The sequence below is a fragment of the Centruroides sculpturatus genome, unplaced genomic scaffold, assembly GCF_000671375.1.
Source record: "Centruroides sculpturatus isolate CEXI.00-Female unplaced genomic scaffold, Cexi_2.0 scaffold445, whole genome shotgun sequence".
Classification (NCBI taxonomy): Eukaryota; Metazoa; Arthropoda; class Arachnida; order Scorpiones; family Buthidae; genus Centruroides; species Centruroides sculpturatus.
Window position 1 is genome coordinate 299,155 of NW_019384683.1, and position 27,566 is coordinate 326,720.

General features: G+C 31.3%; 3 protein-coding genes across 3 annotated transcripts in view; 1 reads left to right on the forward strand and 2 right to left on the reverse strand.

The window, feature by feature from the left end:
* The window catches only part of LOC111626995 (telomere length regulation protein TEL2 homolog), a 52,357-nt gene extending 30,588 nt beyond the window's left edge, over positions 1 to 21,769 (forward strand). Inside the window, exons 9-20 of the mRNA XM_023370534.1 lie at positions 2,196 to 2,269; positions 2,897 to 3,001; positions 8,352 to 8,526; positions 8,607 to 8,723; positions 8,795 to 8,866; positions 10,743 to 10,898; positions 10,965 to 11,050; positions 11,117 to 11,216; positions 11,285 to 11,349; positions 14,888 to 15,003; positions 19,781 to 19,863; positions 19,927 to 21,769. Coding sequence (XP_023226302.1) covers positions 2,196 to 2,269; positions 2,897 to 3,001; positions 8,352 to 8,526; positions 8,607 to 8,723; positions 8,795 to 8,866; positions 10,743 to 10,898; positions 10,965 to 11,050; positions 11,117 to 11,216; positions 11,285 to 11,349; positions 14,888 to 15,003; positions 19,781 to 19,863; positions 19,927 to 19,941 — 1,164 coding nt within the window. The 3' untranslated portion in view covers positions 19,942 to 21,769. The remainder of the gene's footprint in view (positions 1 to 2,195; positions 2,270 to 2,896; positions 3,002 to 8,351; positions 8,527 to 8,606; positions 8,724 to 8,794; positions 8,867 to 10,742; positions 10,899 to 10,964; positions 11,051 to 11,116; positions 11,217 to 11,284; positions 11,350 to 14,887; positions 15,004 to 19,780; positions 19,864 to 19,926) is intronic.
* LOC111626996 lies at positions 5,895 to 6,476 on the reverse strand. Its single transcript, XM_023370535.1, has 2 exons — positions 6,408 to 6,476; positions 5,895 to 6,372 (listed from the first exon to the last, which is right to left on the reverse strand). Exons 1-2 carry the CDS (start codon positions 6,474 to 6,476, stop codon positions 6,199 to 6,201), a joined length of 243 nt encoding a protein of 80 aa, XP_023226303.1. The 3' UTR covers positions 5,895 to 6,198.
* Positions 20,005 to 27,566, reverse strand: part of LOC111627007 (exportin-6-like) — a 21,035-nt gene continuing 13,473 nt past the window's right edge. The window contains exons 12-21 of the mRNA XM_023370550.1: positions 23,109 to 23,252; positions 21,868 to 22,057; positions 21,641 to 21,796; positions 21,457 to 21,571; positions 21,327 to 21,386; positions 21,140 to 21,251; positions 20,912 to 21,070; positions 20,741 to 20,839; positions 20,444 to 20,674; positions 20,005 to 20,374 (exon numbers count right to left, since the gene is read on the reverse strand). Coding sequence (XP_023226318.1) covers positions 20,273 to 20,374; positions 20,444 to 20,674; positions 20,741 to 20,839; positions 20,912 to 21,070; positions 21,140 to 21,251; positions 21,327 to 21,386; positions 21,457 to 21,571; positions 21,641 to 21,796; positions 21,868 to 22,057; positions 23,109 to 23,252 — 1,368 coding nt within the window. The 3' untranslated portion in view covers positions 20,005 to 20,272. The remainder of the gene's footprint in view (positions 20,375 to 20,443; positions 20,675 to 20,740; positions 20,840 to 20,911; positions 21,071 to 21,139; positions 21,252 to 21,326; positions 21,387 to 21,456; positions 21,572 to 21,640; positions 21,797 to 21,867; positions 22,058 to 23,108; positions 23,253 to 27,566) is intronic.

Below are 27,566 nucleotides of genomic sequence, written 5' to 3' on the forward strand. Positions count from 1 at the left end.
ATTTAGAAATTAATTAAATATAATCACAGAAAAGTAGCCTGATGTTATCTGGTAGTTGTTTGGTTTATTACAAATATATTGGGTTTAGAGATGTTTGTATACTGGTATCTACTGTACATATATATTAAATTTTGTTATTTTGAAACATAAATACTGTTAGACTGTTTGTGTAGTAGATCATCATATTAAAGGAAATTCTTCAGAAATTTAACAAGTTAAGAAAAAATATGTAAGTACAGGTATACCTCGACTTACGTTGTTTCAGGTTACATCGTTCCCGATTATACGTCCTTTGTCAAAAAAGTATATGGAAAAATAAAAATCAAGTTTAAGTCATTTTATTTGACTTTACGTCTGTCCATCACAAATATTGAAGTCGTAATATCACTAGAAAAGTGTTTAAAGCACATAAAATCATATTAAAATATATACTAGTATGTTCTGTATTTACAGTACATGCATTCGTAAATTTAGATTATTTTTTTCTGTACTATATTAAAAACTAAAATTTATTTGTTTGTAAGCTTAAAATAGATTCTTATTAACCATATATTATTAAAAATGCATTAATAAATAAAATACAGAACTGGAAATGGTATTTCATGGTTTAGCCTAGTGACAAGTAGATTTGGAGACAAGTAAATTCTACTTATGTCGCCTCTCCTGGAACCAATTACCGACATAAGGCGAGGGATACCTGTATACATTGAACTCTTGATATAATTAATTTTCAGTATAGTGAACTAATAGTAAGGACCAACAAATGATGTAATTTGTTTGTTGGTCCTTACTATTATTTATGTTTAAGTGATATTTTGATATAGTGAATTATTTAGCTTAGTCATTTAAAAGTCCACTATATACAGTTATATCTTGTATAACACAGTAGTTATGTTCCAAAAAAATGCCAAATGTTATGTGAATCCATGCTCTATGAAACAAAAGACTAATGGAAAACATAGGGTTAGGTTCCAAAAGTACAGTGTACTATTCTTTTTTTGTTACTAAAAGAAATTTGTTTATTAAAGCAATCAAATAATTTATTTCCAAACAAAAATTTACTAACAATTACAATTAAAAGTACTGTATTATGCATTAATATTCATTTTAGTTAAATGAGATTGTCAAAGTATAAAGTATTGTCATCTGCAATTTTTATGTTAATCGTGATCAGAAATATCAGCAAAATCTTCATTTTTATCATAAAAATTTTTTTATAGCTGACAAAATAAAAATAAAATTATATTATTAATTGAAAATTTGTTCTAATGGGTCATGTTTGTTCAGTCAAGTACTGAGCTATTTTTTGCTGAATTTGTGTTCAAATACTGAATTGTTCAAGTTGGAAACAGCTCAAGTACCGAGATACTGCTGTATTTTGTTTGTCATTTTTATGAATGGTTACTTACCTAAAGTTAAAAGATGTTTAAATAAGATTTATTAAACACAAAGATTAATTAATAAAAACAAATCCAGTAACAGCCTTAAAGGCTGAAGTCTTAAAGCAACGACAATGACACCTAGTTGATAGGAAAGCAGGAAGAGGGAAATTATCAATTTTCATTAAGTAAACCTGATGAAAGACAAAAGAAATTGAAATTTTCAATATTCTAAAATCTAAGAGCAAATTTGAGACAACACGCATGTTACTTGAATAAAAATATATCGAAAAACAGAATTTGCTTGTAAAAAGTGTGAAATTTTGTACACGGACTTTTCCTAATTATCGAATTGTGTTGTACGAGTCTGCTGTATATACAATACAGCAGAGCCGTGCCATATGCAACCAATATGTTACAAAAACCATTACATAAAAAGATGCATACCAAAAAAGCTTCCAGAGGGCTGCATGCATTTTTTTATGGAGTTGCAGGTTTTAACTCTGCTGAGTACATAAACTCTATAACCACCAGTACACCAGGTGTTAAAATAATATATGTTAATATGAAAATGATTTTACTATAAAAAATTAAATGTATTGTGTAACATTTATCTGGTGTAGTTTAAAGATTAAAAAAAAATATCTGTTTAAGAAGAAATTTTTTCAAAGTGGAAAAATTGATTTGGTATTGTTTGATTCTAGTCTACACAGTAGGTTTTACTGCATGTAGTTATTCATGATATATACTATAATTTTGTAATTTTTTGAAAAATATAAATTGGAAAAATTTTAATTATTTTTATATTAAATATAGTATGAAGAAAGCGATGAAGTCAAGTATTTGAAATCACTCTTAATTATTCCTGACTCAGTCAGCTGTCAAGAAGAGTAAGATGGATTTTTATATTATTTGTAAAATATATCATCACAACATTACAATTCTTTTGTATGTAAATTTAGAAAGTTTGTGTGATGATTAATATATTATCCAAATATAAATATGCAAACTATTCTGTTAAATTACTGGTTTTTCTATTAATATACTCATTTATTTTAGATATTATATTTAAAAAATAACACTATATCAAATTAAATACTAAAAATAAAAAATATTCTTAGTTTTAAAAACAAGTAAAAAATACTCTGACTTCTTCCAACTTCCTCGAAGTTGTAAGAAGTCAGAGTATTTTTTACTTGTTTTTAAAACTAATAATATTTTTTTATTTTTATTATTTATTAATTATACTGATCCCATTATTTTTAATTATTGAATTTATATAACTATATCAAATTATTTATGTCTGTTTGAAAAAATTTTTATGTCAGCCAGACTAAATTTATTTTAAATGTTATTTAAATTACAATTGAATATCTTTTGTATAAAATCAAATTGAAAATGTTTGATAATTGATATTAATAATATCAGGTAACTTATTTCTGTTAATATCCTGATTGTTTTACTATGTTCATTATTTTCCACAGAAATTAATTTTATTCTAAATTTATTTGTATTAGGTCAGAAAATATGGAGGAAAATTCAACAACTAATAGCTTTACAGATTTTGAGCAGGAAACATCTGAACATGTTAAAAGTTCTAATGTGAATGAAGAACTAGACAGGTAAGCTATCCTCATAATTATAGAAAAATTCAAATTCAAAAATCCATACAATATATGAGACGTTACTGAATTTTCACAAAAACATTTATATTACGAGTAAAACGTATGTACAGTTATAAAAGTTCACAAACAACAATTACAAAACATCAGGTGTAACAAAGTTCAAATACTTTTAATCCACGACAACAGGTCCGTCGAAAAGGACACCTTGCGACGAACCCCTTCCAACGTTAGTTACCGCACAGCGAGATGAAACAATCCTCTAGGTCAGCTTAGGCGAAGCTAGACAAACGTGAGTTCCCATGATGTATCCTAGGCGAACTAAACTTCCTGCCGAAACTCAATTCTTTTATACGATTGAAGGAAATGGAATTCCACCAATCAGCGCTTAGTAGCGCTATTGGACGTCCGCTGGTCATACGATGTCTTCCAGCCAATCCGCGGTCGAGTTTCCAAAGTCGCCAGATCGGCGTTCCCATGGTGACAACCGTTGTTCATTTGAAAATATGGAAAATGCGGGAATCGTATGTTGGACGATTTTACCCTGACACTCATAATTATAAAAATCCTCAGTAAATATTATAAGTTCCTCAGATTTGTTTATCTCCACATGTGTTAAGGCAAGAACTTTACTTTTATATGTTCTGGTCATATTATTTCGAAATTTGTCTGTTTAAGCTTGATATCTAGAATTATTCTAATTTTTGAGTAAAATTTAGACTTTTTATATGAAGCTTCATAAAAACGCCTAAGTTATGTTTATAAATACATACATTCTGGGGCAGATCTACGTACAGACTAATAGGGCTTAAGCCCTGGGCCCACAAAAATTGAATTATCATAAATTTTTTATACTTTTTCATTAATAATGAACACTTATCATATAGTAAAAAAAATAGTTAATATTAATAATATAATAATAATGATAATTTATAGTATTATTTGTTTTATTGTAATCAATGTAACATAATTGGTTGGTCACCAATGAATTTTAATCCCCAATTTAAAGATTCTTAATCTAACAGAACATGGGGCCTCATTGGACTTCAATAAACCCTAAGCCCCAAAAAACCTAGATCCATCCCTGTGTACATTATTAGACGTATATATTGGCATTTCAAGTTTATTACATGGTGACATCAACTCAAAACATGTTAGAAAATGCAGCAATGTATTCTAGCATATGTAAATATGTGAACACCTGCCTAAAAGCATTTTAGAACTTGTTTTTACCTAAAATTTCTTCATTTATGATTTGCCATCAGTTTACAGTCAGTAGTGGTTGAATAATCGCATTTAAATATTTAAGTCGGGTGAACTTGAAAGATTAGCCAATGAAGATTTTAACAATATTCCTGAAGAACTCGAAATATCAGAAGATGAATATGGATTACTAAAAGACGTTAGTGAACCTGATGGTCATGAATTATCAAATTTGTCTACACATACTGACAGTGAATTATAAGATGGAAGCAGTGCAAGTGCTAATTCTGAAATAATTGTGACCAGAGATTGAACACAGTGGTCAAGACAAATACTTGCTGTAACAAGTATTTGTCTTGACCACTGTGTTCAATCTCTGGTCACAATTATTTCAGAATTAGCACTTGCACTGCTTCCATCTTATAATTCACTGTCAGTATGTGAGACGTCTTGCTGTAACAAGACATCTCACCAGAAATATATTGAAAAAGAAATCTGGTCTTACAAGTATTTTATTTCATTTCATTTCATTTCCTAGTGTAAAATATTTTTCTTATGTATTATGAAATGTGTGTAGAGCTAATTATTGTATTTTATTTCATATTATAAGTAAATTAGAACTTTTACAGTCATTTACAGACTTTTACAGGTGAAATTTTGAGCCATGGCATCCATGTCTCAAAATTTCACCTGGTCATTAGAAGATTAAGTACTCTAGATTTTTTACACTTATATGTTAACTATGACAGTGTGAAATTGAAATTTGTGTTAATCATAGTACTTGATATATGAGTTTTTGTTTTAGATATGAAACTTCTATATTAACAAAAGGAAATGCTTAGCAAACATACAGTAGACAGTAAAATAATGTAAATTTTAGAAATTTGATTACCCTAGAACTTCACTATGATAAATGTCTCAAAGATTGAAAAACTTCATTATTTAACAGCTTGATATATTATGCAAATTACAATGGAATCCCATTATAATGAATCTTCTAATAACAAACTTTTAGATTTTTCCTGACCCAACCTCCATAGCAATCACAACAAAATGTTTCAGTTGTATCAGTGTTAGTGCGAGTTTTTTATATCAGTTATAAAGTAGTAGAATTCTTGCAATTTTCACTTTATTATAACAATTTTATAATTGTTATAATAAAGTGAAAATTACACTTCTTTTCCTCCTCTTCACTACTAGTGTCTTCCAACTGGTAAATAGCTGTACCCAAGGGAGAGAGACATGCTTGGAAGTCACTAATGTTTTGCAGATATACTAACATCAACAAGAACCACAAGTTATGGTAGACATAGTGTAAGGCTAGCCATTTAGTACTTTCTTAATTTTGTTATTTATCTTACTCTAACATCTTAAGTGAAGAATAAGAATGCAGCAAGGATCATCCATACATCACAAATCTCTTCCTTTTCAGTCCTTTCTGATACAGGAAACTATTCTTCCTACACTAAAGTCAATTTAATTCAAGCTACTTTATTTACATGAAATGTATAATGTGTGAATTATTTGTTTTATATGATGACTTTGTATTTAGCTATTTAACTTGCTTGATGGTAATTCATTCACATTTTTTATTATAACAAAATGTTTTTGGGAGTCCTCTCAGATTCATTATAATGAGATTTCACTGTTTAAATTTGGTTATTTCCATTATTGGTGCTATACTATCTTATAAGGTCTCATGAGCATCTTGCATCGGGTTCCTTAACCCGGCGTTTGGTTCATCCCACAGCGCCAGTTCTGCTTACCAAAAGTGGCCCACTGGGCACTCACATCCCGAGAATCGTCCGGGCTTCAGTCGGGTAAACCGGACTTCTCACCCATTGAAAGTTTGAGAATAGGTTGAGGTCGTTTCGGCCCCAAGGCCTCTAATCATTCACTTTACCAGATGAGACTGATTCCGATCGAGCACCAGCTATCCTGAGGGAAACTTCGGAGGGAACCAACTACTAGACAGTTCGATTAGTCTTTCACCCCTATACCAAGGTCTGACAATCGATTTGCACGTCAGAATCGCTGCGGACCTCCACCAGAGTTTCCTCTGGCCTCGTCCTGCCCAGGCATAGTTCTCCATCTTTCGGGTTCCAACGTGTATGCTCTCGCTCCGTCCCACCGATGTGGCGGACAGGACGGGCCGGGCCGTTGGTGCGCTCGGGACTCGCGGCCTTGGGATCCCAACGCAGACACCAACTGGGGCGTCCTTCACTTTCATTGCGCCTCTGGGCCTGAACAAGACCCAATGACTTGCGCACATGTTAGACTCCTTGGTCCACTATTTCTCTTACAAGTTGATTGTAAAATATGCAAAAGTAATAAATATAAAAATAAAATTCCAGTTGCAGTTAAATTTTATCATCAAGTAATGAGAAAGAAGTTACAAAAAACAAAATGAAAAGATATTTTTATTTTCAAACAATTATAATTAACATGTTATAGATCTTAAAATATACTTAATTTGTTAGATATTGCAGACCAAAAATGCAATATACTGAGTAACAGTTATTTAAAATTTTTCATCTAATCAAAAAATGTTCATTATTTTTCCAATTTATATTCCGTTTTAATGTTAATTATATTTGATGCTAGATAGATAAATGTTTTCATTCCAACTATTAACATTTCAGATTTATTTCTTAAAAAATTTTTTAAATCGCTTTCAAGTAGTGAATTAAGTGATGCTGTTAACTTATGTTAATAGGCAAAAATGATTCATTAATTCCTATATTATAAAATTAATTTAACATATTTATTTGGCAATAGTGCAATGTAGTGTCTTTCCAAGTAATTTTCAAAAATCAGTGATAGATCAATAAGTCTTTTTGATTGATTACCAATTAATCAGCATCTTTGAAAGGAACTCTATTACTGATATTGATTAGTTAAACATAATGAAATTGTGTAAAACACAAGTAAAATATTCAATCTAAGTTATGGAGGATATGTTATAACAGAAAAAATTGTTCAACTGTTTCTGTTTATAACCCAATATGATACAATATTTTGTTTTCTAGTTTTTGTATATAAACATTACATGTACAGTATAGTACATATATGTAGTGTTTCTCTTCAATACTTGAAAAAATCTTCTTTTAATTTTTGATACATTTGCATTATTACTTATTAAACAAATTTAAAGGCTACATTTTTTATATATTTATTTATTTGTAAGAACAAAGTACCAAAAATCAAATAATTTTAAACTTAATATTTGAAATCTAGTAAAGTGTACATTGCTGTCAGATATTTTTTCAACAAATTCATTTGTTAATTATCTGGCAGCATGTAGTACTTTTTCCTTCATACAAATTTTGTGTTGTTTTGAACCATACAGTTGTTGTCTATGCTGCTTGGTGGTACTGAATGGAAACACTGCAAGTTCCAAAATATGAAGATAAATACCTGTGATTTTTCATTATTATTGTGGAATCTTTCTGAATTCTATGTCAATTAGCAGGATAAGCATTTGATAAGTAGTTTGTAGTCTGTTTCATTGTCAACAGCAGTAAGTTTATCTAAATACTTTTTATTCAGCACTTATGTGAATATTTGCAGGAAGGTTTCACAGCTTGCTAAAGCCTCTTAACTTCAGCAGTCTGTGGAGTTTGTGATGAGTTTTTTTTAAAATTACATTTCAGTTGTTTTTGCAAATGCCATATTACACATTCAGTAGCAAATCCTTAGACTGCACTTTCATCAATTTCTCACAGTTCATTTTGTATCAGGAATCTAAGAAAGTTGACAAAATATAAATTTTGCCATTCTTACATGCAAGAAAACAACTATTTTCAGACTCTTGCAAGACTGTTTCTTCATATTAGCCACTTCAGTTAAATCATTCAAAATGTCAAGCTTTTTTTAAAAAAATGTAATGTAATTGTAATTAATACTGTAACAAATTGTTTGTTATTTTACTGTTATAGTATTATATCTTATTTACATATTTTTAATGCCAATATTCAAAATTATCAAATTTACAATTTAAATTTTCAGACAATTCAAAATTTTTTTTGCAGTTCCTCAATTTTGGTATTTATATAATATATATATGCATATGTGTGTATTTGCGTGTGCATGCACGTGTGTGTCATTCTAAATATATTTATTTACATTTAATTTTTCCTTATAACAGTGATGATGATTTAGAACCATATGATCTTGAGGTTGGCGAAAAGCAAGAAAAATATCCTATCTATATTCACGAATGTCTGGAAGGTTTGATGACTGACAAGAAACCAGAATGGTCACAGACTTGCTTACAATATGCAGAAAATTTGATACGTCAAGTGCCCGATAATTTGGAAGAAGTAATATTTTCTATATTTTGATATTTCATTTTGTAGTATGGCCATATACAAAAATTTCTAAATGTACATATTCCATTTAGGTTGCTATTGATTTCTGCAAAATATTGCTACATCTAGAAGATACTTTTGCAAGTCCCAACTTTGCCAAATATAGGAATGCTGCTCTTGTTGCTCTCTGTGTTCAATGTCCATCAATAGTAAATATTTTAATATACTTAATTGAAGAACTGTATCTTTTTAATTTTAATCAAATTATTTTGTAATATAGATAGCAAGTTTTTTATCTGAGGAGTTTTATAACAGAAATTATAATATTCGTCAAAGATTAGACATATTACAAGTAAGTAAAAATAATTACTGGAATTTTTTAGCACAAAAATAAAAAAAAATATGCCATTGATTCTAAGATGCATTATAATAAAATTTATTGTAATGCAAGAGTAGATTTCAAAATTAAGAAAAAATATTAATAGAGAGGAAAGTTATTTTGAGTAACAGAAGTTTTCTTAAAATCCATTCACAAGACAGTTTTTGATGCAATATTAAAAAGATGTTTGCAGTTTAAATTAAATGCTCATTATAATTGGTACTTGTGGTTTACTTGTAATGAGTGCTAACTGTTGTTTTGGAATGCAAATGTAAGATGCCACTGATTGTAAAACATCACTGTTTGAATAAGCTAAAAGGAATAAAATAATGCATCTTTGATTACTGGAAATAAGATGTATATGTAAGCTGAATTAAGCCAGGTAAGAGCTTTGTACTTGGCTTAATAGAGTTAATAAAAACACTTTCATTTTAACAGTTAAAATGTATCCTGGTATTTAATTGTATATAAAAGCTAAAGTGAAAAAGAAATGCTTGCAGAGACAGCTAGATAGTGATAAAAGTGAGCCTGTTGCTTTGGGGGACTTAAATTCTTGTCTAAATCCATCCTTAGAATTTTTATAAATGGAGTCAAATATTATGGAAATAGAAAATACTCTCCTTAGCATAATGCTCTTAAGTTTTGTGAACTGAAACTTTTAATTTATTTTCATTTGGTTGAAAATTTGATTTTAATATGCTCAATTAAAAATTCTCCTTTTCTGTACAATTAATTTGTCCTTTCTTCTTAATGTCTGCTTAAAAATAACATTTAGCTCAAGGTACAACCAGACAATGAACAGTATGCTAAAAACTGAACATCTGGCTACTCTAAATGGATCTATTTTAATTTGCTGTATTAACAAACCATTTGAAGCTATAACAACAATGTTATTAAGTATCAAGATAAATAGTTTGTTGTATATTTTGATATGTATGATATTGTCTTGTAACATACTGTAATTTTTTAACAGTCTAAGATGACAATTTAACATTGTGCCTAAGCTTAGGCTTGATATCATCATGTCACTTTTAGTAATGGTGTTCAAACTTCAACTTCCACTAATTTTGAACCAGTAGAAGCCTGTTTGACTTGATAATAGTGCCAATAATACCCAAGAGTCAGCTTGAACCAGTGTTGAATTATTGGACATATTGAACTAGCAACTGGCCAGATTACTGTAATAATAACAATAATAATAATCAAACATATACTTCTATATAGTATATTTTGCTTTCTTAAGATTAACTGATCAAAAATTTTATTAATAATTGTAAATCATCAGCTTTTTCAAAATAAAATGGGTAATTTTAATTTCTACTTTGTAATATATCTTTAATATGTTAATATTGTTAAAAAAGTTTATTGAGAAAAAATTTAATAATCAATACAGATTTTTCTACTATAGAAACTTGCTTATATGATAGAATAATTTAACTTTCAGATAGAAAAAGATTTGTTGCAATTAGCTTAACATTAACTCAATGATAGGATAGCCTATCTAGCACTCTATGTAGCACTGCACTCTGGTGGAGAAAATCTATTTTCTGGCAAAATTTTTAACAATAGAAAACTTGTGTAAGGTCGTGACTGAGTAATGTATGTTGCCTTGGTTTATTAACCTGATACTCACTTTGGATTTATTAGATTAAGTTCTTGATTTAATTTGATATAAGTTGATAAAATTCTTTAAGTTCCTGTGAAGCTTTTTATTAAGAAAACAAAAAATTTTTCCTAGAAAGTTTTCAATTTATTTATTTTATATGCTATTCTATGTTGAGAATGAACAAAATATAATCTAATATCGATGATAAGCTTTTTTATATTAGAAATTTCATTTAAAATTTAGACAATATCTTCAGCAAGCAGAGAGTTGTCAGAAATTAGAGAAGCTTCTGTAGAAAAGAGAGTTTATTTCCCAGAAATGCACAAAACTCAGATGGAAGAGACATGGAAAGACATCATTGAAAAAAGAATTGCCAAAAAAACTAGAATACTTAGCAAGGTAAAAAATAACATTCTGAAAACTGTAAAATTCTAATGCAAATATAAAAGGACTGAAATAATTTAGGGAAGAAAAGAAGTAAAAGCAAAAGAGAATAAATTTTCTTCAGTTGCAGGCCACTTCTTTTTTCCTTTACTTGCACAGTTTGACAGGTAAAAATATTTTTTGTTTATTATTATTTGAATAAAAGAAAAAATTATTCAAACAAACTTTTTTAGAACTGAAAACACTTACAATTTACTTGGAGATGACAGCTTCCTTCTAGGCCATTTAATATATACATTAGGCATTGTCATGAACTGTGCAATAAATACACCAGTAAGTTGATTTTTTTTATTCCTATCCCGTAAATTATATTTTAATCATCATTTTTAAACCTCTATTAGATAGCATTTCAAATGGGAAAATGTTTCCTGGAATTTATTTGGGTGCTTAAGTATCATGGTGACAGGTAAGTTTTGCCAATGTTTGTTGATGGCATTTTTTTAGTGAAATATTTTGTAGAGCCAAAAATAAACCAAACTTTTGATATTGCAAGTACATGCTTGTTGATACTTATTCAACACATGATTGATGTTTTATGTTCTAATCCATCTGAATAAAGACATAGCAAAGAATAAGTATGTAAGTGGAGTATTTCAGAATTCTGAAATGACACATAACAAGCAATGAATCAACATTAAATTTGGTGTCATGCACACAAGTGTACAATGGCAAACATTTTAAAGGTTATGAATCAACAGATGATCATTATCTAGACAGGAAAATTAGGCAAGAGAGACTACATATCATCTGATCATCATTTTGGAAATTTCACATGGCTGCACATAACTTCCTTGAAACAATATGAAAGCAGATAAAAAATGTAAAGAATGTACCCTCATCAGCATAGAATAGGTTAATCTATTCTGTGCTGATTGAGATATTTTGGTCTTAGTCAATGGTGATTATTGGTGACAAAAATTGGTTTTTCTTATATGACCAACAGATGAGCCTGGCATTGCCTGGACAAAAAACAACACCAAAGATTAAGATTATTAGATTATTTCATACTTCTAATCCTTCTAGTAGCCTGGGACACATTCTATCAGCAGCAGTGTCATTCCGTAATATATTCCTATTGGAAATAAAAATAATAATATACTGAATTTCTCATCGCATACACTACTGAAACGCAGCCAAAAATGCATAAAACCGCTTCAAGTAATAATATACTGAATTTATTGTTAATTTAAATAATAGCTAGGGGTGCCCCTAGTGGCCATTTTTGGCATACAGTGACTGAAAGAAAGAATCAGTTTGGTTTTTCAGCTTTATATAGTTAGATCTGTAGAGCAAATGCAGTTCATTTGTCTCTGTTGAGACAAAATATTTTCTGTAATGTTTGACATTTTTTGATACATAAAGTCTAGTGTATTGTGGGCTAAGTGCTGTTTTTGTCGTGGATGTGCATCCAAAAAGAAAGACAGGACTGTGACAGCCATCTATTAGTTTGAAACTTGTATTTGGAATTTTACAGTTTATTAATACAACTGGAATAATTACAGGTCAGTTTATGCTGACCTTGATAAAATTGAAAGGGATTTTTTTAATAAAGATCGAAGTTTCAGATTTGGAATCAGTGAACCTATAGTTTTCAGGATATTTCACAACTGGCTTAATTATAGTATTGTACTAAAGATTACAGTTTAAATATCTGGCAAGTTTTTTTTAAGACCCAATGTTATTCAATAATGCATCTGGAAGGATTCATTCATTTTTATTAATCTCTAAAAATCACCAATGATTTATGATTTGCACTTTTATGGCTAACCGGAAATCTGATTCTCATGTTATTGAAAAATTCCACTGATGTTTGCTTGGGTGAAAATTTTGCTCAATAATAGATTCCAATAGATTATCCTTGTCAAGTCTTAGGCACAGAACTTATTTTTAAAAGTGGAAGTTGCTTCTTTGCACACTTAACAGTTAATTAAACCTGGAACATTACAAGCAGTCTCCTGAAGATTTTCCATGTATGCCATATCCATCACGTCAACTGCCACTCCATACTTGTTAATATAAACAAGATATTCCTAATATGCTATACTCCTATACCTAGATTTGCAGGTTTTACACTAGATGTAAGGAGTGCCCTTGTCTGATCAGGCGTATCTTCCTTTTTTTTTACTATACACCAGAACCATGAAAGTTGGTTTGGGAGCACAATTGCTGGCTCTAATGGCTTTATGCCTTTATGCCTTTCTTTAGTATTTCACTATAAGTTGAAGTTTCCAGTGCTTTCCCACTCTGGGGGGGGCAGATTGCATGATCTTACTAATATCACAAACTTCCTCTTTGACTTTCATTATTGCCTCAATCATCTTATCACTATGAATAGAAATTGCCTTTTCTAACTCCTCTTTAGTAATAAACAATGATAATCTTTTATCTAATACTTCAGGTAATCTATTACCCTTGATGATTGTCTCAGTGAGATCTATAAACTTTATAACCTGCTCGGTAACATATCTTAAGTGATCATGTGTGTCCAACCTGCTCTTGGGGTTTTCTGTGAAGTATTTCTTAATTTCATCTAATATTGTATAGGCCTCTTTCAAAAAGTCCTTTGCAAATCACAGATGGTGAACTTAGAACAACTAGCTATTAAGTTTGTAAATTTGGAATGCAGACAGAACAAATGTATTCACAATGTAAATATTGTAGTAAAACTGATTTTAAAAACTAGGTCAAACCGTAAGCAAGTGTCTGTTAGAACTGCCCAGACGAGACGGTGGCAACCAGCTCCAGATGGTGAACTTGTATCTTAATTAGTTTTTAAATTATGATATTTTCCTGCCAATTTTGAGACATTACTGACTCTACTTGACGATGATCTAAATGATTTTCCACAATAGAACACCGGATGCCTGGGAAGGCCCACCAAAGACCAACTGGAAGTACAACTGAAACCTCCAAAATCTCACAGACTAATGGGCCTTAGCCATAAATTTTAATGTTTTACTCACAGTTAGAACCTGATTCAGAACCCAGTCCCAATTCTGGTTCATCAATCTTCAAAAGTTCAGTAAAACAATCTGAAGTTTCTCGGAATATCAAAAGCCGTAATTTCCCAAATACTGGTCCCACAAAGAAAATTTTGACCTCACTGCAATTCTTAAGACTTGTGCCATTTATATTTGGATACAGCCACACTCACAAACACAATAATCCCCAAAAAAAACACCACGAATCACGGAGCTCTATGCGAACATGGTATCACAGATACCATGTTCGCATAGAGTCAACTCCTGTTGAAAATTCTGGAAGGATTATTTGAAAATATTAAACTTTTATATACTTGTGAGCACTATGTTGGCCTTTCTTTATTGCTAGACTTCAGCTGGGACACAAGACCAGCTTTAGAAAATCACTTTATTTTTCCAAAAAAGAATGCATTAAGTGAGTTTCTAAAGCTGGTCTTGTGTCCAGTGATGGTGTAATAAGTCTAGCAATAAAGAAAGGATAACATAGTGCTCACAAGTATATACCAAGACTAGATAAGAAATGTATCATAGTAAATTTTTATATGCTTTAAAAATTTCTTATCTGTAGTTAGGTATATGCAGTTTGCATGAGAGGAATCCAAATGTCTCAAAATCATGTGGTCCAATTTTTAACTGTTTAAAAATGTTATATTTGATGTATTCATTTAATGGATCTGAAAACTCCAAATCTTTCATTTTGTTTCAATATCCAACAAATTAAAATAATTTCCAGGCATCATTTAATTACAAGTAACCAGAAACACAAAACAGAAGGTCAAGCATGTCTTTCATACTGAGTATGTGCATGTTTTCGTTTATCCAAGAATACAGTCTATAACTGCATTAAATGCTTATTTTGAAGGTAATCTTCTGTGGATACTTTAATAATACAAGTTTGGTTTATTTTTGACTATTTGTAGCATACTTACAAGTCAGAATAATTTATTCTTTTTCTGGATGCAGATTTGTTCAGAAAGCTTTACTGTTTGCATTATGTATGGTCATAACAACGGTTCCTTCTCACTTCCTGCTCTTAGATCTGCAAAATGATATGATCGAGTGCCAACAATGGTTACAAGGTAAGTAAAATGATAATGCATAGAAATGAATAAATTCTTTTGTTTCTTGATAGGTTCAGCATATGCCACAAAGGTTTTTGGCAATTCTATAATACATGAAAATGTAAATTTGTTGGAAGTAGCAGAATGTATGGATGGTTTCCCAAAACTTTAAGTTTGATGTCATCATTTGATAAATTATTTTTATTTATCAAATGATGGGATCAAATGATATAAATGCTTTAAAAACAAAATGTATTTTTCATCCCATCATGAAGACAATGCTACTCAATTGTATGGTAAGCGTAAAAACAGATTGAATAAATTTGTGGATTAGGGAAGAAAAGAACCAAAAGATGGAATATCCTTACATTTTATATTAGTTTATGTGTAGATAAATAAATACAACCCATTAAGAGATGGGCAACCTCTCTGAATTTTAAATGTGATCCATACAAATTGACAATGACCGAACACAAGAAAATGCAGGTAATAATTTATGAATAAATAACAGGTATACTTAATATGACTTTTGGAATTGATATTAATATATCCAAAATATTATGTTGAATATTAATCACTGCTAGTTTTAAATTATTTTTGAAATCTGTCTCCAGTAGAAAAAATTGTTGTTAAGTTGCAGAGAAAATCACTCAATCAATTTCCCATTTTCTATATTTACTGAGAAGGTGCTGTAAAAATCTGTATGTTGTTTTCTCAGTTAAGGAACTCTTCAAATCTATTTTTAAATTTCCATTATAGTTCAACTTTTTGTGTCATTTTTAAAGTTGAAAAAAATGACAAGTTTTGTCATGCAATTGCATAACAAAACTTGTCACTTTTCAAGTATTTATTATCCAAATATAAGCTCAGTAAAGTATTTATTATCCAAATATAAGCTCAAATTATGGAGCTGCATGCTCCATAATTTGAGCTTGGATATGAATGATTTTATAAATGTTACACATGTGATGTGATTAGATTTTATATTTAAATCTTACAAATTTGTTGTAATAGCAACTACACTGGAGGGCAAAAGTTAAATTACAAGTGTTTTGTTTTTTTTTATTCTTAATTTAAAATAAAATAGAAACTTTATTAAAATAAATTTATTCACTCAATTGGCATGTGACCACCCCTTACAGCAATACATGCTAGATACCTGCTTCTCATACTCTTTACAAGGTTATTGATCAATTCATTAGGAATTAAAGTCCATTCTATTTGCAGAGCAGTCCTGAGCTCATCAGAGTTTCTGGGTGGGGGACAGAGACTTTCCACCCATCTTCCAAGGGCATCCCAAGCATGCTCTATCGGGTTCAAATCTGGAGACCTGGATGGCCAGTCCATTCTTTGGATTCCAATGTCTTGAAGATAATGAGTCACCAAGTTTGCTCTTTGGAGATGAGCATTATCATCCATTAAAATGGAATCTGTGCCTTCCGTGTGAGCCATTGTACGATAATGCTCAAGGATCTCGTTGCAATACCTTTGACCTGTTAAGGAACCTCCTTCAAAGACATGGGGAGCTTGGTGCACCCAGTGAGAGAGATGCCTGCCCAGACCATCACACCACCTCTGCCGAAGTTGCCTTTTTCTCTTATGTTTGATGACGTGTATCGTGTTCCAGCCTCTCTCCAAATAAAGCATCATCGAGAATCACTCTGTAGGCTAAAGCAGGATTCATCTGTGAAGAGAACTTTGCTCTTGATGTTGACAACTCCAATTCAAGCGTGCTTTTTTGTGGAACAGTGACAATGGAATACACATAACTGGACATCTTGCATAAAGACCAGCAGCAGCAAGCCTTCTGGATACAGTTCTGAAGAAATTTTTTCCTGTGGCTGATTCAAGCTCAGAAGCAAACATCTTGCATGTTAGTCCTCTATTGTGTTTAGCAGTTACTTTCAAAAACCGGTTATCTTGTGTTATGGTAACTCTTGGATGTCCTTCCACGGGAATTCTGGAAATATCCCCTCTAACTGTAAACTGTTTCCAGAGCTGTGAAACCACCATTCTTGAAACTTTTGCGGCACCTTGCTGCATCAGCTTGACTAAGTCCCATTTCTATCCATCCAATAGCATGCCATCTTAAAGAATCATCTAGAAGCCATTAGAATGGTAAATGAATATGCCTTAATTTTAAAAAAAGCAGTTTAAATAAAGTTTGATTACAAAAAAACAGCAAAGTCAAAGGAGCATTCTAACCAGCAAACCACTAATGGTTGAATTAAATGTACGTAATTTGCATATTTACAAGATATTTTGCTATTTTCTTATTCGTCATGTAAATTTGCATATATGTCTACATTTTCAAAATATTTCAAAAGTTATGAGGCAAAACCTACTTGTAACTTAACTTTTGCTCTCCAGTATATTTATGGAAATGAAAGGAAAACCAGTTTGTTTATTTTACAATCTCTTATCAGAAATGAAATTATGACAATATCAGATAAAAATTCACTGTAGATACTATAATATCCATAACATGTTCCCTTTTAATTTCTTTAGTGTAAAAATTCTCCACATGCAAAACATAACAGCAGATAAATGAAATTTCAATACTAATTAAACTGCAGCACTCTGTTTTAGTATTCTCTTCAATAAATTAGCACAAAATGAATATGCAAGTGATTTATTTTTGTTCTAGTGTGTTTCTTCTAAAGCATTGTACATAATTTCTCCTGCAGTATTTCATTTTAGCCCAACTAAATTAAAAATCTTTATTAATGTCTCAAATGGAAATTGAAGTTGAGCTGTATGTTATGTTGGTGAATATTTTGTCTCAAACAGAGAGCAAAAACTTTAAAGAAAAGGAAAAATATTCAAATGATTTTTTAACATTACTTGCTATTTCATCAATTCTCACTACAATTTGCCAACAAACTAATATTAGCATAGAGCTGCTTCTGATCAGGACATATAATCTGAATAGCTTTTAATTGTTTTTTCTAATGAGATGCTAATAGATTGTCAATTTGCTGGGAGGTTATAGCTTTTCCACTCTCTCTTTTAATTCTCCAGTAAACTGGTCATATTTATTGGAATGTTAGTGTTGTAGTGCCTTTTAAACACTGTATTCCTTAAAAACTTCATAACAGTGTGGATTATAGAAAAAGGTAATTTGCAAACAAGTCGAGAAACTATTATATACAGCTCTATATCATAAATTGCACTTCATAGAAACTTTTTAAATATTTTACTAAGTGTTGAGTGAAGTCAGGTTAAACTCACTGTCTTCTGTCTGGCATTCATTTTCATATCTAACTCCAATGTGGAAAGATTAGTTAATTGGGGCCTCTTGCCCTTATATACAAACTGAATTAACATGACTTCCATCATGCTATTTCAATTCAAAAATTTTCCCCTGAAAGGAGTTAGCAATAGTCATTCCAGTCATCTACCTAAGGAAATATGATGTACAGGGGCAAGACACTATTAATTTGAGATGGATATATTTATTTAATTTAAAATATATGCTGATTAAAAATTGTAGCTTGGCATTGTGATGATAATACAAAAAAAATACAAGCATTTATTTGTAATGTTTTACTTCAGGTGTAGACAATCCTCACAGAGGTTTAAATGCTTTAATTCTTCATATTATTTGTCAAATTTTACACCAAGTGATCAAATTATTACTATGTTGTTGAGCCACCTTTTTTCCCTGTAATACCAGCATCTAACTGAATAATCTATACCAAGATGAATTACACTCTCAAAATCTGGATCAGATGTGATTGATGCTCAGTTGGATCGAGATGTAGCAAGAAGTTTCTGTTCATGATTTGTTTGTGGAGGAGAATTATCCTTCACCATTCATATAAACCATCAGCATAACTGAGTGGACTAACAAAGTGTAAACATTTTCTTACAACTGATCAACAAATTATTTCTGATATTTATACACTGTGTATAAATATCAGAAATAATTTGTTGATTAGTTGTAAGAAAATATAATATATTTAGTTCATTGTAATAAATAAGAGTTTTTATCAAAAATTTGTTTTTATTTTGCAAAAAACCTTTACGTGATGGGATGTAATGGAATTTATTTTTAGAATCTGCGATCTTTAAAACATATAATTCCATGCAGCTGAAAAAAGTTTTTTGCAGACCCATTTTATTTATTATTTCCATCTTTGGTTGATGCCAGCAATCATCTAGTGGTGACATTCAGCTCTCAAACATATATGGAAACACACATTCTAGAATATGTTTTTCAGGAAAAGAATAGCTGCGATGAATTCAATAATGACCCTTTTTATATATTTTGTAAAAATTTAATATAAGGTGAAAGATCTAAAATCAATAGTCAGGTGATTTCTAGAACCAGATATTGAATAATGTTCATTACAAGAATTCTTTAATTAAAAACATATGAAAGAACAATAAATATTTGAAATGGAAATCTTTTTAGATGTCTTAACATTGAATATACCCGGAGAGAAGTGCATAGAACAATAAAATTTTTACATTGTTGTACCACTTCCTTATTTCTCTTCATTTCCTAGCATTTGACTTAGAATATCTACATTATTAATGATTGTAGATTTTTGTCACATTGGTACAATATGAATATAATAATTTTGTAACTGCCGCTCAAAATGAGGATTCCTTGATTGCTTTTTATCATCTCCCATGTATAATTATGAGTTAATATTGAAAGTAACACAAAATAATACTTTGAATTTGACTGAAAGTTGGATTGCACACTAAAGACCTGTTGGTCAGGCCTTTAATGTGCTGAAAACATTAAATCAAATATAAATTAAACTAACAAGATCTGTATTTTCAGATATTATTTATAAAGACGATGACTTGGATTTCAAGAAACTTGCCAGACAGGTTCTAGGATTTTTGGTAACAATTTATAAAGAGGTATGAGTAGGTTTATATCTTTGGTCAATTATTATATTTTTAAATGTCTTATTTGTCTTTCAGGGTGAACTGTCATGAAAATCTGTATCGTAAATAATGATGTAGAAAGATTCTTGTAAATACATTTATTGGTCATAAAAATGTATAAATGAGTGACATTTTCATTACTTTGATATAAATAATCATGTACAATGGAAAATTAGTAATTAAATACAGAAAATTCCGACATGCATCGATCGGTAATGTCCACGCGCCAAAGCAGATTCGCTTTCTCTTAAAAAATGCAACGAATGATTGGTCCCCGTAACTGGTTCATTCTTCTAGTTTTCGGGACATATAAAAAAAGCAACTTTTACGAGTACAAAGAATTTTTTGAGCACGAAACGACATCGAACTCCGACTTCCTCTGTCAGAGACCCAGAGAGCCCAGAGGCAGGCTCCGATTACAAAGATGATAGTAACGGAGGTCATTAATGAATCTGTGCAAGATCTGAGTGAAAGTCGGCAAATCCTGCAGGAAAACAAGGGAATTGTAATTTCTAGCGATGCAAAACTGTTCAAAAGAAAGTGACAGACTCACCTTTTCGTATTTGAAATTTTGACCCAGTATGGACTTCTGGCTATTATCTAACCCAGAGCAATTTTCTAAAAAGTGTGGAAGAAACACTGTGTAAAAATTTTCAAAATTCACCGAAGCCATGTTATAGATAGTGATGCAGATGTCGTCATAGAGTAGTTCGTGCGATTTATATATAAGAGCTTGAAGCAACACGTTGAGGAACTGATTTATCATTAGGTTCTTAAACAAGGTCTGCGAGGAAATTTATTTTTTCAATAACAACATTAATAAAATTCAATAAAATAATCTAAAAGATACCTTATGATATAATTTCCATTTATTATTAAGATTCTCCAATGCCTGAAGATTCTGTCGAAACAGCGTGATATCGTGCTGAAGGAATGTTTGTCCGTAAGCCTTAAAAAATAAACACAGTAAATATGGACTCTCTAGATGATAGGAATCAAATGAAATCAATCAAAATTTTACCTCCATTATTTTAGTGAAGTAGTCAATGTTCTCTATGGTGTCGTTTCCAGGTCGACTCAAATTGGAAACAATGTCGCTCTTGAAGAAAAATCTCCAGTTGTTAACTAGGATTTGATATAACAATTCAAAAAGAACCTGCTTGATCTCAAAAGATTGAGACTGCAATGAAAAATGGAATAAAATCAGATATTGAGGAACACTGTGGAGTTAAAATAATCTACTACTCACATCAGCCACAATGGGATATATATCGTTCATGCAAAAATTTAAAATGCTAATAAGGAATGATCTGAAACCAGGAACTGGATCTTTAACAATCTGTTGTAGAACTTCTAAGAATCTAAAAAAAGTATTTTGTCCATTAATTTGTTTTATATGTATATAAAATTTGTACAAATAGAAGTTTAAAAATTACTTTTCTACAACGTGACACCCTGCACTCCCCTCTCTCAAAATGCAATCTGTCAGCTGGTCTCTGTGGGGTATTAATATTTGAAACAATTTGATTGTTATTCTATTTGAAAGAGACCAATTAAACTATTTACCTCGTAAATAAACTGAGAAATTTCTGAATGGTCTGTTCGACAAAAGCAATTCCCATTTGACTCTTAAAAACTTTCAATGCCATCAGAAAAAAATCTAAAATATCTTCACCGACATCTGTTACAAATGATAGTCGATTAATATTTCAAAAAACATCACTTATTTTGTACACAAAATGAAACTGACCTGGAAAGTTTAAATATATTGGAACCAAAGAAACTGCAATTTCTATGTTTTCTTGAAGAGCTTTGAAGCACAATTGCTTCGTCTTAGTTGTGGCTTCTAAGAAATTCACAATCATGTCGTGAAGAAGACTGATAGTCCATTTGATGACTGGTTTGGCTACAAAAAGAAAATCTGTAATTCTGCCTTTTATCTTTGTTCCATTACCAAAATAAGAGAAAAAAGGATACCTTGTTCTTGAACGTATTTGTCGATGCTAAAATTTGGCGCATGTTGTATTTGTCTGAATGATGACGTGATCGATTTCACAAACTCTTCAAAACGCGAGTATCTGCTTTCCCACTGTTGCTCATCATTAGATACATTTGGCCAGGGTAAGAGTAAGATGTTGGAAATGGAACGGTGAACAAGTTTCTGGCTCTAATAAAAAAATTGTTTAAATTAGCATTATGGTAAAACCCTTTTAAGTTGACCACTGCATGAAGTGATTTGGATATGGAGGCAAAGTGTTACATGTGAGCATGAGTGCATACAGGACTAAACTGTGGAAAAAATATCTTTTATATTTTTACGCCACTAATTTACAATAATGTGATAAAATATTTTTGCAAGTGTTATGTAACTTTTGTTCAAAATATTAATTTCTGGTATGTAGATAGGTACTGTACAATACTATATGCCTTGTAATAAAACTCATTCTTTAAATACATATTTTTTCAGAAATTTTATATTGTGTGTGCTGAAATTGTCACTCTGGAAAATTTTTTTCCAATAGTTCAGTTGAATGCATTCCTGCATATGATAAACTGCTTTACTGATCTTTGAATTTATTTTGTTGTTTCAAATTCATCAACACACTCACTGCAACCAAACATTAAATTCTTCCTTGGTAGTTAATAAAGATTTTTGTAGTAGAGAGACAATAATTGACTTGTCAAATTTCTATTTCAGAAACATTACCATAAACACTACAAACTGTTTTTAAAAAAACATGATAACTACTAAGCAGTTACTGTTATTGAAAACAGGATTATATACAATCGACCCCCCTATAATTACGATTCCTATAAAACTACGAAAAAATATACGTATTTTGGAAATGTTGAGTCGGATTAGTGTAGAATCGATTAATTTTATGGAAGAAAACCTTTCAATCAGCCGTAGTCCGTAAACTTGACACGTGTCGGGCTGTGATTGGAACGACTTGTAAAAAATCGGATTCCTAATAAATTGGAACGTATCTATATCTTATAGGGGGGGTCGACTGTAGTTGCAAAAACTGTTTAAACTTGTCTTTTACCTACATGTGACCAACTTAGACAGGAAATTTTATAATAGGCTGACTTATTGTATGGTGGTCAAAATATAAGATTTACTTGTGTTGTCCAGTTGTCTGTGTTAATGCATTTCCTTAGTCACACTTCACAAATTTTAATATAATTTGCTAAAATAACACAAAACTTAGACTTACCTCTAATGGAAGATTCAATTTTCCTTGGCAAACAATGGCATACAATTGTTGAATTGACTCCAAGTTGCAGAGAAATGAAGGACGAATCACTGAAGTTACAGATTTCAGCAAGTGGCAGGCACTGTGTGCAATTTTTTCTGGTACCTATTAAAGTGATATCTTATATGTATTATATCAAATTTAAAATATTCATAGTAGTACAGTCAGTCCCTTTTATGGCCAGAAAATCTCCTAGGAAGCATTCAGGACCATTGTAAACTGTTTCAATAAACCACTGCCACCTCCTCACACACTATCATCTGCTAATGTTTTACAATGTCTGATACAGGTTTCTCTGAAAGGGAAACCTGTAAACTGTATTGGAAACTCTTCAGCCTTATTCTCAACTTCTATCAGCTTGCAAATAGAAAAAAATGATTCTTTCTTGTGGGGGAACTTCAAAAAAATTGAAAATACCAATATAACATATGATATTACAAAGAATTTGATTCATTATGATTTGTTAAAACAAGAAACAACATTATGTAAATAAAAAGGAAGAAATCTGCTTGTATAGTGATAACCACCCTGTTGTGAGATATTTTTCAATGATATGGAGTAAATAAATCTGTTAAGTTAGTAGACATACTATGGAAAACAATTTAAGCCAAATATCAAAATGTATGGATGCTGAGAAAGAAATTCAAGTGAAAAGAGAGCATGAAGAAATGGAAAATGCAATAGTGATGTGGATTGTATTGGGTTGTTCGGAAAGTAATTTCGTTTTTTTACCACTAGATGGATTAGTCGTATTTTTCCCGCAATTTTCATTCTAAACCGTATTATCATTATATATTTTGACAGCTAGCATTTTAAGGCTTATTTGTAAAAAAATTTGTTTGATTTTGTGCAATTGTTTGTTCCATATTTGATGGGACACAAAAAGAAAGATCGCAAACAGCATTTTCAGCATATTTTGCTCTTTTATTACCGAAAAGGTAAGAATGCTGTTCAAGCAAGAAAAAAATTGTGACATGTATGGAGAAGATGTATTGACAGTGCCAAAACTGGTTTACAAAATTTCGTTCTGGCAATTTCAATATTGAAGATGCACCATGTTCTGGATGGCCAGTTGAAGCCAATGAAAACAAATTAAAGATACTGATTGAAGCAAACTGCCGAATAACAACACTTCCATGTTTTGAAACTGTGTCGTATCTATTACATTTGTTCTATAAACACAATATAGTGCAATAACAATCACTTGGCACAATTCACTTTCTTTATTTCAATTCTGTTGATACACATTTTTACACGTTTCGGGCCCGAAACATGTGTAAAAATGCATATCAACAGAAATTTAATTAAATCATTCTAAACTTCTATTTGAGGGATTTGACATCAGTAAAATTTTTTAAAACACTATTGGATGTTTTTTTATGACATCAGCAAGTTTTTTGTTTTTTATTCAGTAGAATTTTTACTTTTTTTCTGTCCCCCATATTTTAATACATACATACATACATACAAGAAAGACTTCTGCCTTACATCAGGTGTTTAGCCAGTGGGAAAGGGGAGGGGAAGAAGAAGGGAAAGGAGATAGATAGTAGAGAAAGATAGGATCCTTTCTGAATGGCGTATGTATGGCTACAGTACCCTCTATGTTTGATGTTGGCATGCAGTTTTTAGGCTGCAAGGCTGTAGTCCCCGAAGAGTCTAAAAGAAAACCTGAGTGTAGCAAACACCAATGATTCAGTGCCGCCACAAATAGCTAAGTGTGGGGAAGTTAGTGCCAAGTGNATGTATGGCTACAGTACCCTCTATGTTTGATGTTGGCATGCAGTTTTTAGGCTGCAAGGCTGTAGTCCCCGAAGAGTCTAAAAGAAAACCTGAGTGTAGCAAACACCAATGATTCAGTGCCGCCACAAATAGCTAAGTGTGGGGAAGTTAGTGCCAAGTGACTGTTAGTAGGAAGACTTATAACTACTTAGACAGAGAAAAAAAAAAAACACAACAACAAACTAGACGAGACAAATGGATGGACAAACATGCAAGACTCCCTTTTTTTTTAATTTTAATTATTATTTATTTATTTTTTTTAAACATTAACTTATTCACTAACTAAATTAACCTACTATAAGCTAGGACAAACCTAACCAGAAACCAAGCTAAGAGTCCCTAATCTAACTTACAACTACAACTTAAACTAACTGAATTTAGACTGAAAAGAAGATGGAATTAAGAATTAAAATACAAAGTGGAAAGCAACTATATACTGACAGTTGAAACAAGCAAGGGAAAGCTAATTGCCATTTGTGACCCCAGAGTAAGTGCTCTCAAAGGTCCAACTAAGGGATATAAATGCGAGTAGATGATGGCACATTGTACATGTGTGAATAAGTTGATGTGGGTTGCAAGGCCAGTTGTACCCTTCAAGAATAGCAGCTCTCATTAAACTATCCCTAATGTGATTGTATCTATTGCAGGGAAAAACTAGGTGAAGTGGTGTTTGGTCTTCCTGAATACCACAATCACATTGTGGATTGTCCCCAAAGTTAAATCTATGCAAGTATTGCTTAAAGTTGCCATGTCCTGTAAGTAGCTGAGTGAGGATGTAACTAGGGTGAAAGTGGCAAAGAATTGCAGTAGTGTCAACCTTGGGGATGAAAGTGTAGGTGAGCCTACTAGTGGTGTCATGGTCCCAGCTGTCTTGCCAGAGAATGAAGATTTGCTTCTTGACGTGATTGTTGATGTACGAGGTAGGAATGTAATTGAAAGTACTAGTGACTGAAGACTTTGCAGCTTGTCTGGCATGACGGTCAGCGGTCTCGTTGCCAAGAACCCCTGCATGACCTGGTACCCATTGGAAATCTATTCTAATGTTGTTGTCTAAGTGTCTAAGAACATGGTGTATGAGATGGACGAGTTTTAATTGGCTATCAGACTTCACAATTCTGTGTAAAGCTCCTCTACTGTCAGAATAAATGCAATAGTGTAAGTACTGTAGTGTCTTTTGTCCTTCCTATGCCTAATGTGAATTAAGCTCATATAAATAGCTAAAGTTTCTGCCTGTGCTATTGAGCAGTGTGTACTTATATGGAAGCAAGCATTACGGAGCTTGTGGCCTAAGTTGGAGTAAACTACAAAAGCAGCATTCACATTGTCACCCATCTTGGAACCATCACACAGTGGGGCCAAATTCCAAAAAGCTGGCCAAAAGTCAAAAGCGTTATCAATTTGGCTGAAAGTCAGTATTCGAGGATTTTCGGGATCGCTGATTACGAATCTGAAGTCAAAATTTGAAATAAAAACAAAATGACAGATTTAACACGAACCACTTTTATAGAAAAAGTACAAAATAAATCCATATATTGTTTAATATGATAAAACATACAATTGGTTGATTAAAAGTTCATGCATCATCATCCAAAGAATAATTTGATTCACAATCAGATGATTCAACTTTGAAATCACTGGAGCTTCCTGTACTTGCTGGTATATCTGTTCGGCGGTTTAGACATGAAAAGGTGACAGACAGACAGAATTATCTTCAAATTTATAATATTAGTATGGATTAATATGAATTTCTGCTATAAGGGGTATGCGAGTTTGAGCTCTTTCTTGAAGTGTTACACAGGAAAAAGTAATTGGGAACCACTGTTCTACACTATTAAACTTGTATGGGATGAAATGACATAGGAAAGTATTAAAAACTGTCAGCCATACACTGACCTAATACGAAACTAAGAACAATTTGTTTGTCCATACCATAAACATCCAGAGCAAGTAATGCCTTGCCTCGATAATATCACTTCCACACCACAACTAGGACCAGATGAGTTGGTATGCATTGATGCTAATAAAGCTTTTTCCAAAATAATGCTCAAGGAAATTGTGCAAATGATGAGAAAAGAACACACATAGAAAGAAAAAATGAGGACAAAGAGAAAATGGAATAAATTGTTATAGCAAGCTCAATATGCATGAAAAAAATTGACAACACAGTAATATCTCAACTTACACTACCCCAGAGTTACACGCTTTTCAAATCTCATCGATTTGTCTTTTGTTTGAGCACCACGCAACTCTTGATTAGTCACTACCCCCTCACTTGTTCAGCTTACATGTTTGGACGTGTCATGCGAATTGACATATAGCTAAAATTTATTTTGTGTTATTTATTTCTGTGTTTGTTATATCTACAGAGATTTGAGAAACTCTATTATGTCATCTAAACGAAGTAGAACTGATTCTTCTTCAAACAAGAAAAGAAAAACTTTATCTTTGGAATGTAAAGTTAACATTATTAAAGACTTCAATACAAAAATGAAAATTTGTGAATTGGCAAAGAAGTTTGATCTACTGGAATCGACGGTCAGAACAATTATAAAAGATAAATAAAAAATTCTTGAAGCTGTAAAAAATGCTCAATCTTTAAATTCAAGCATCATTCGTAAACGTCACAGTATTATCGCTGAG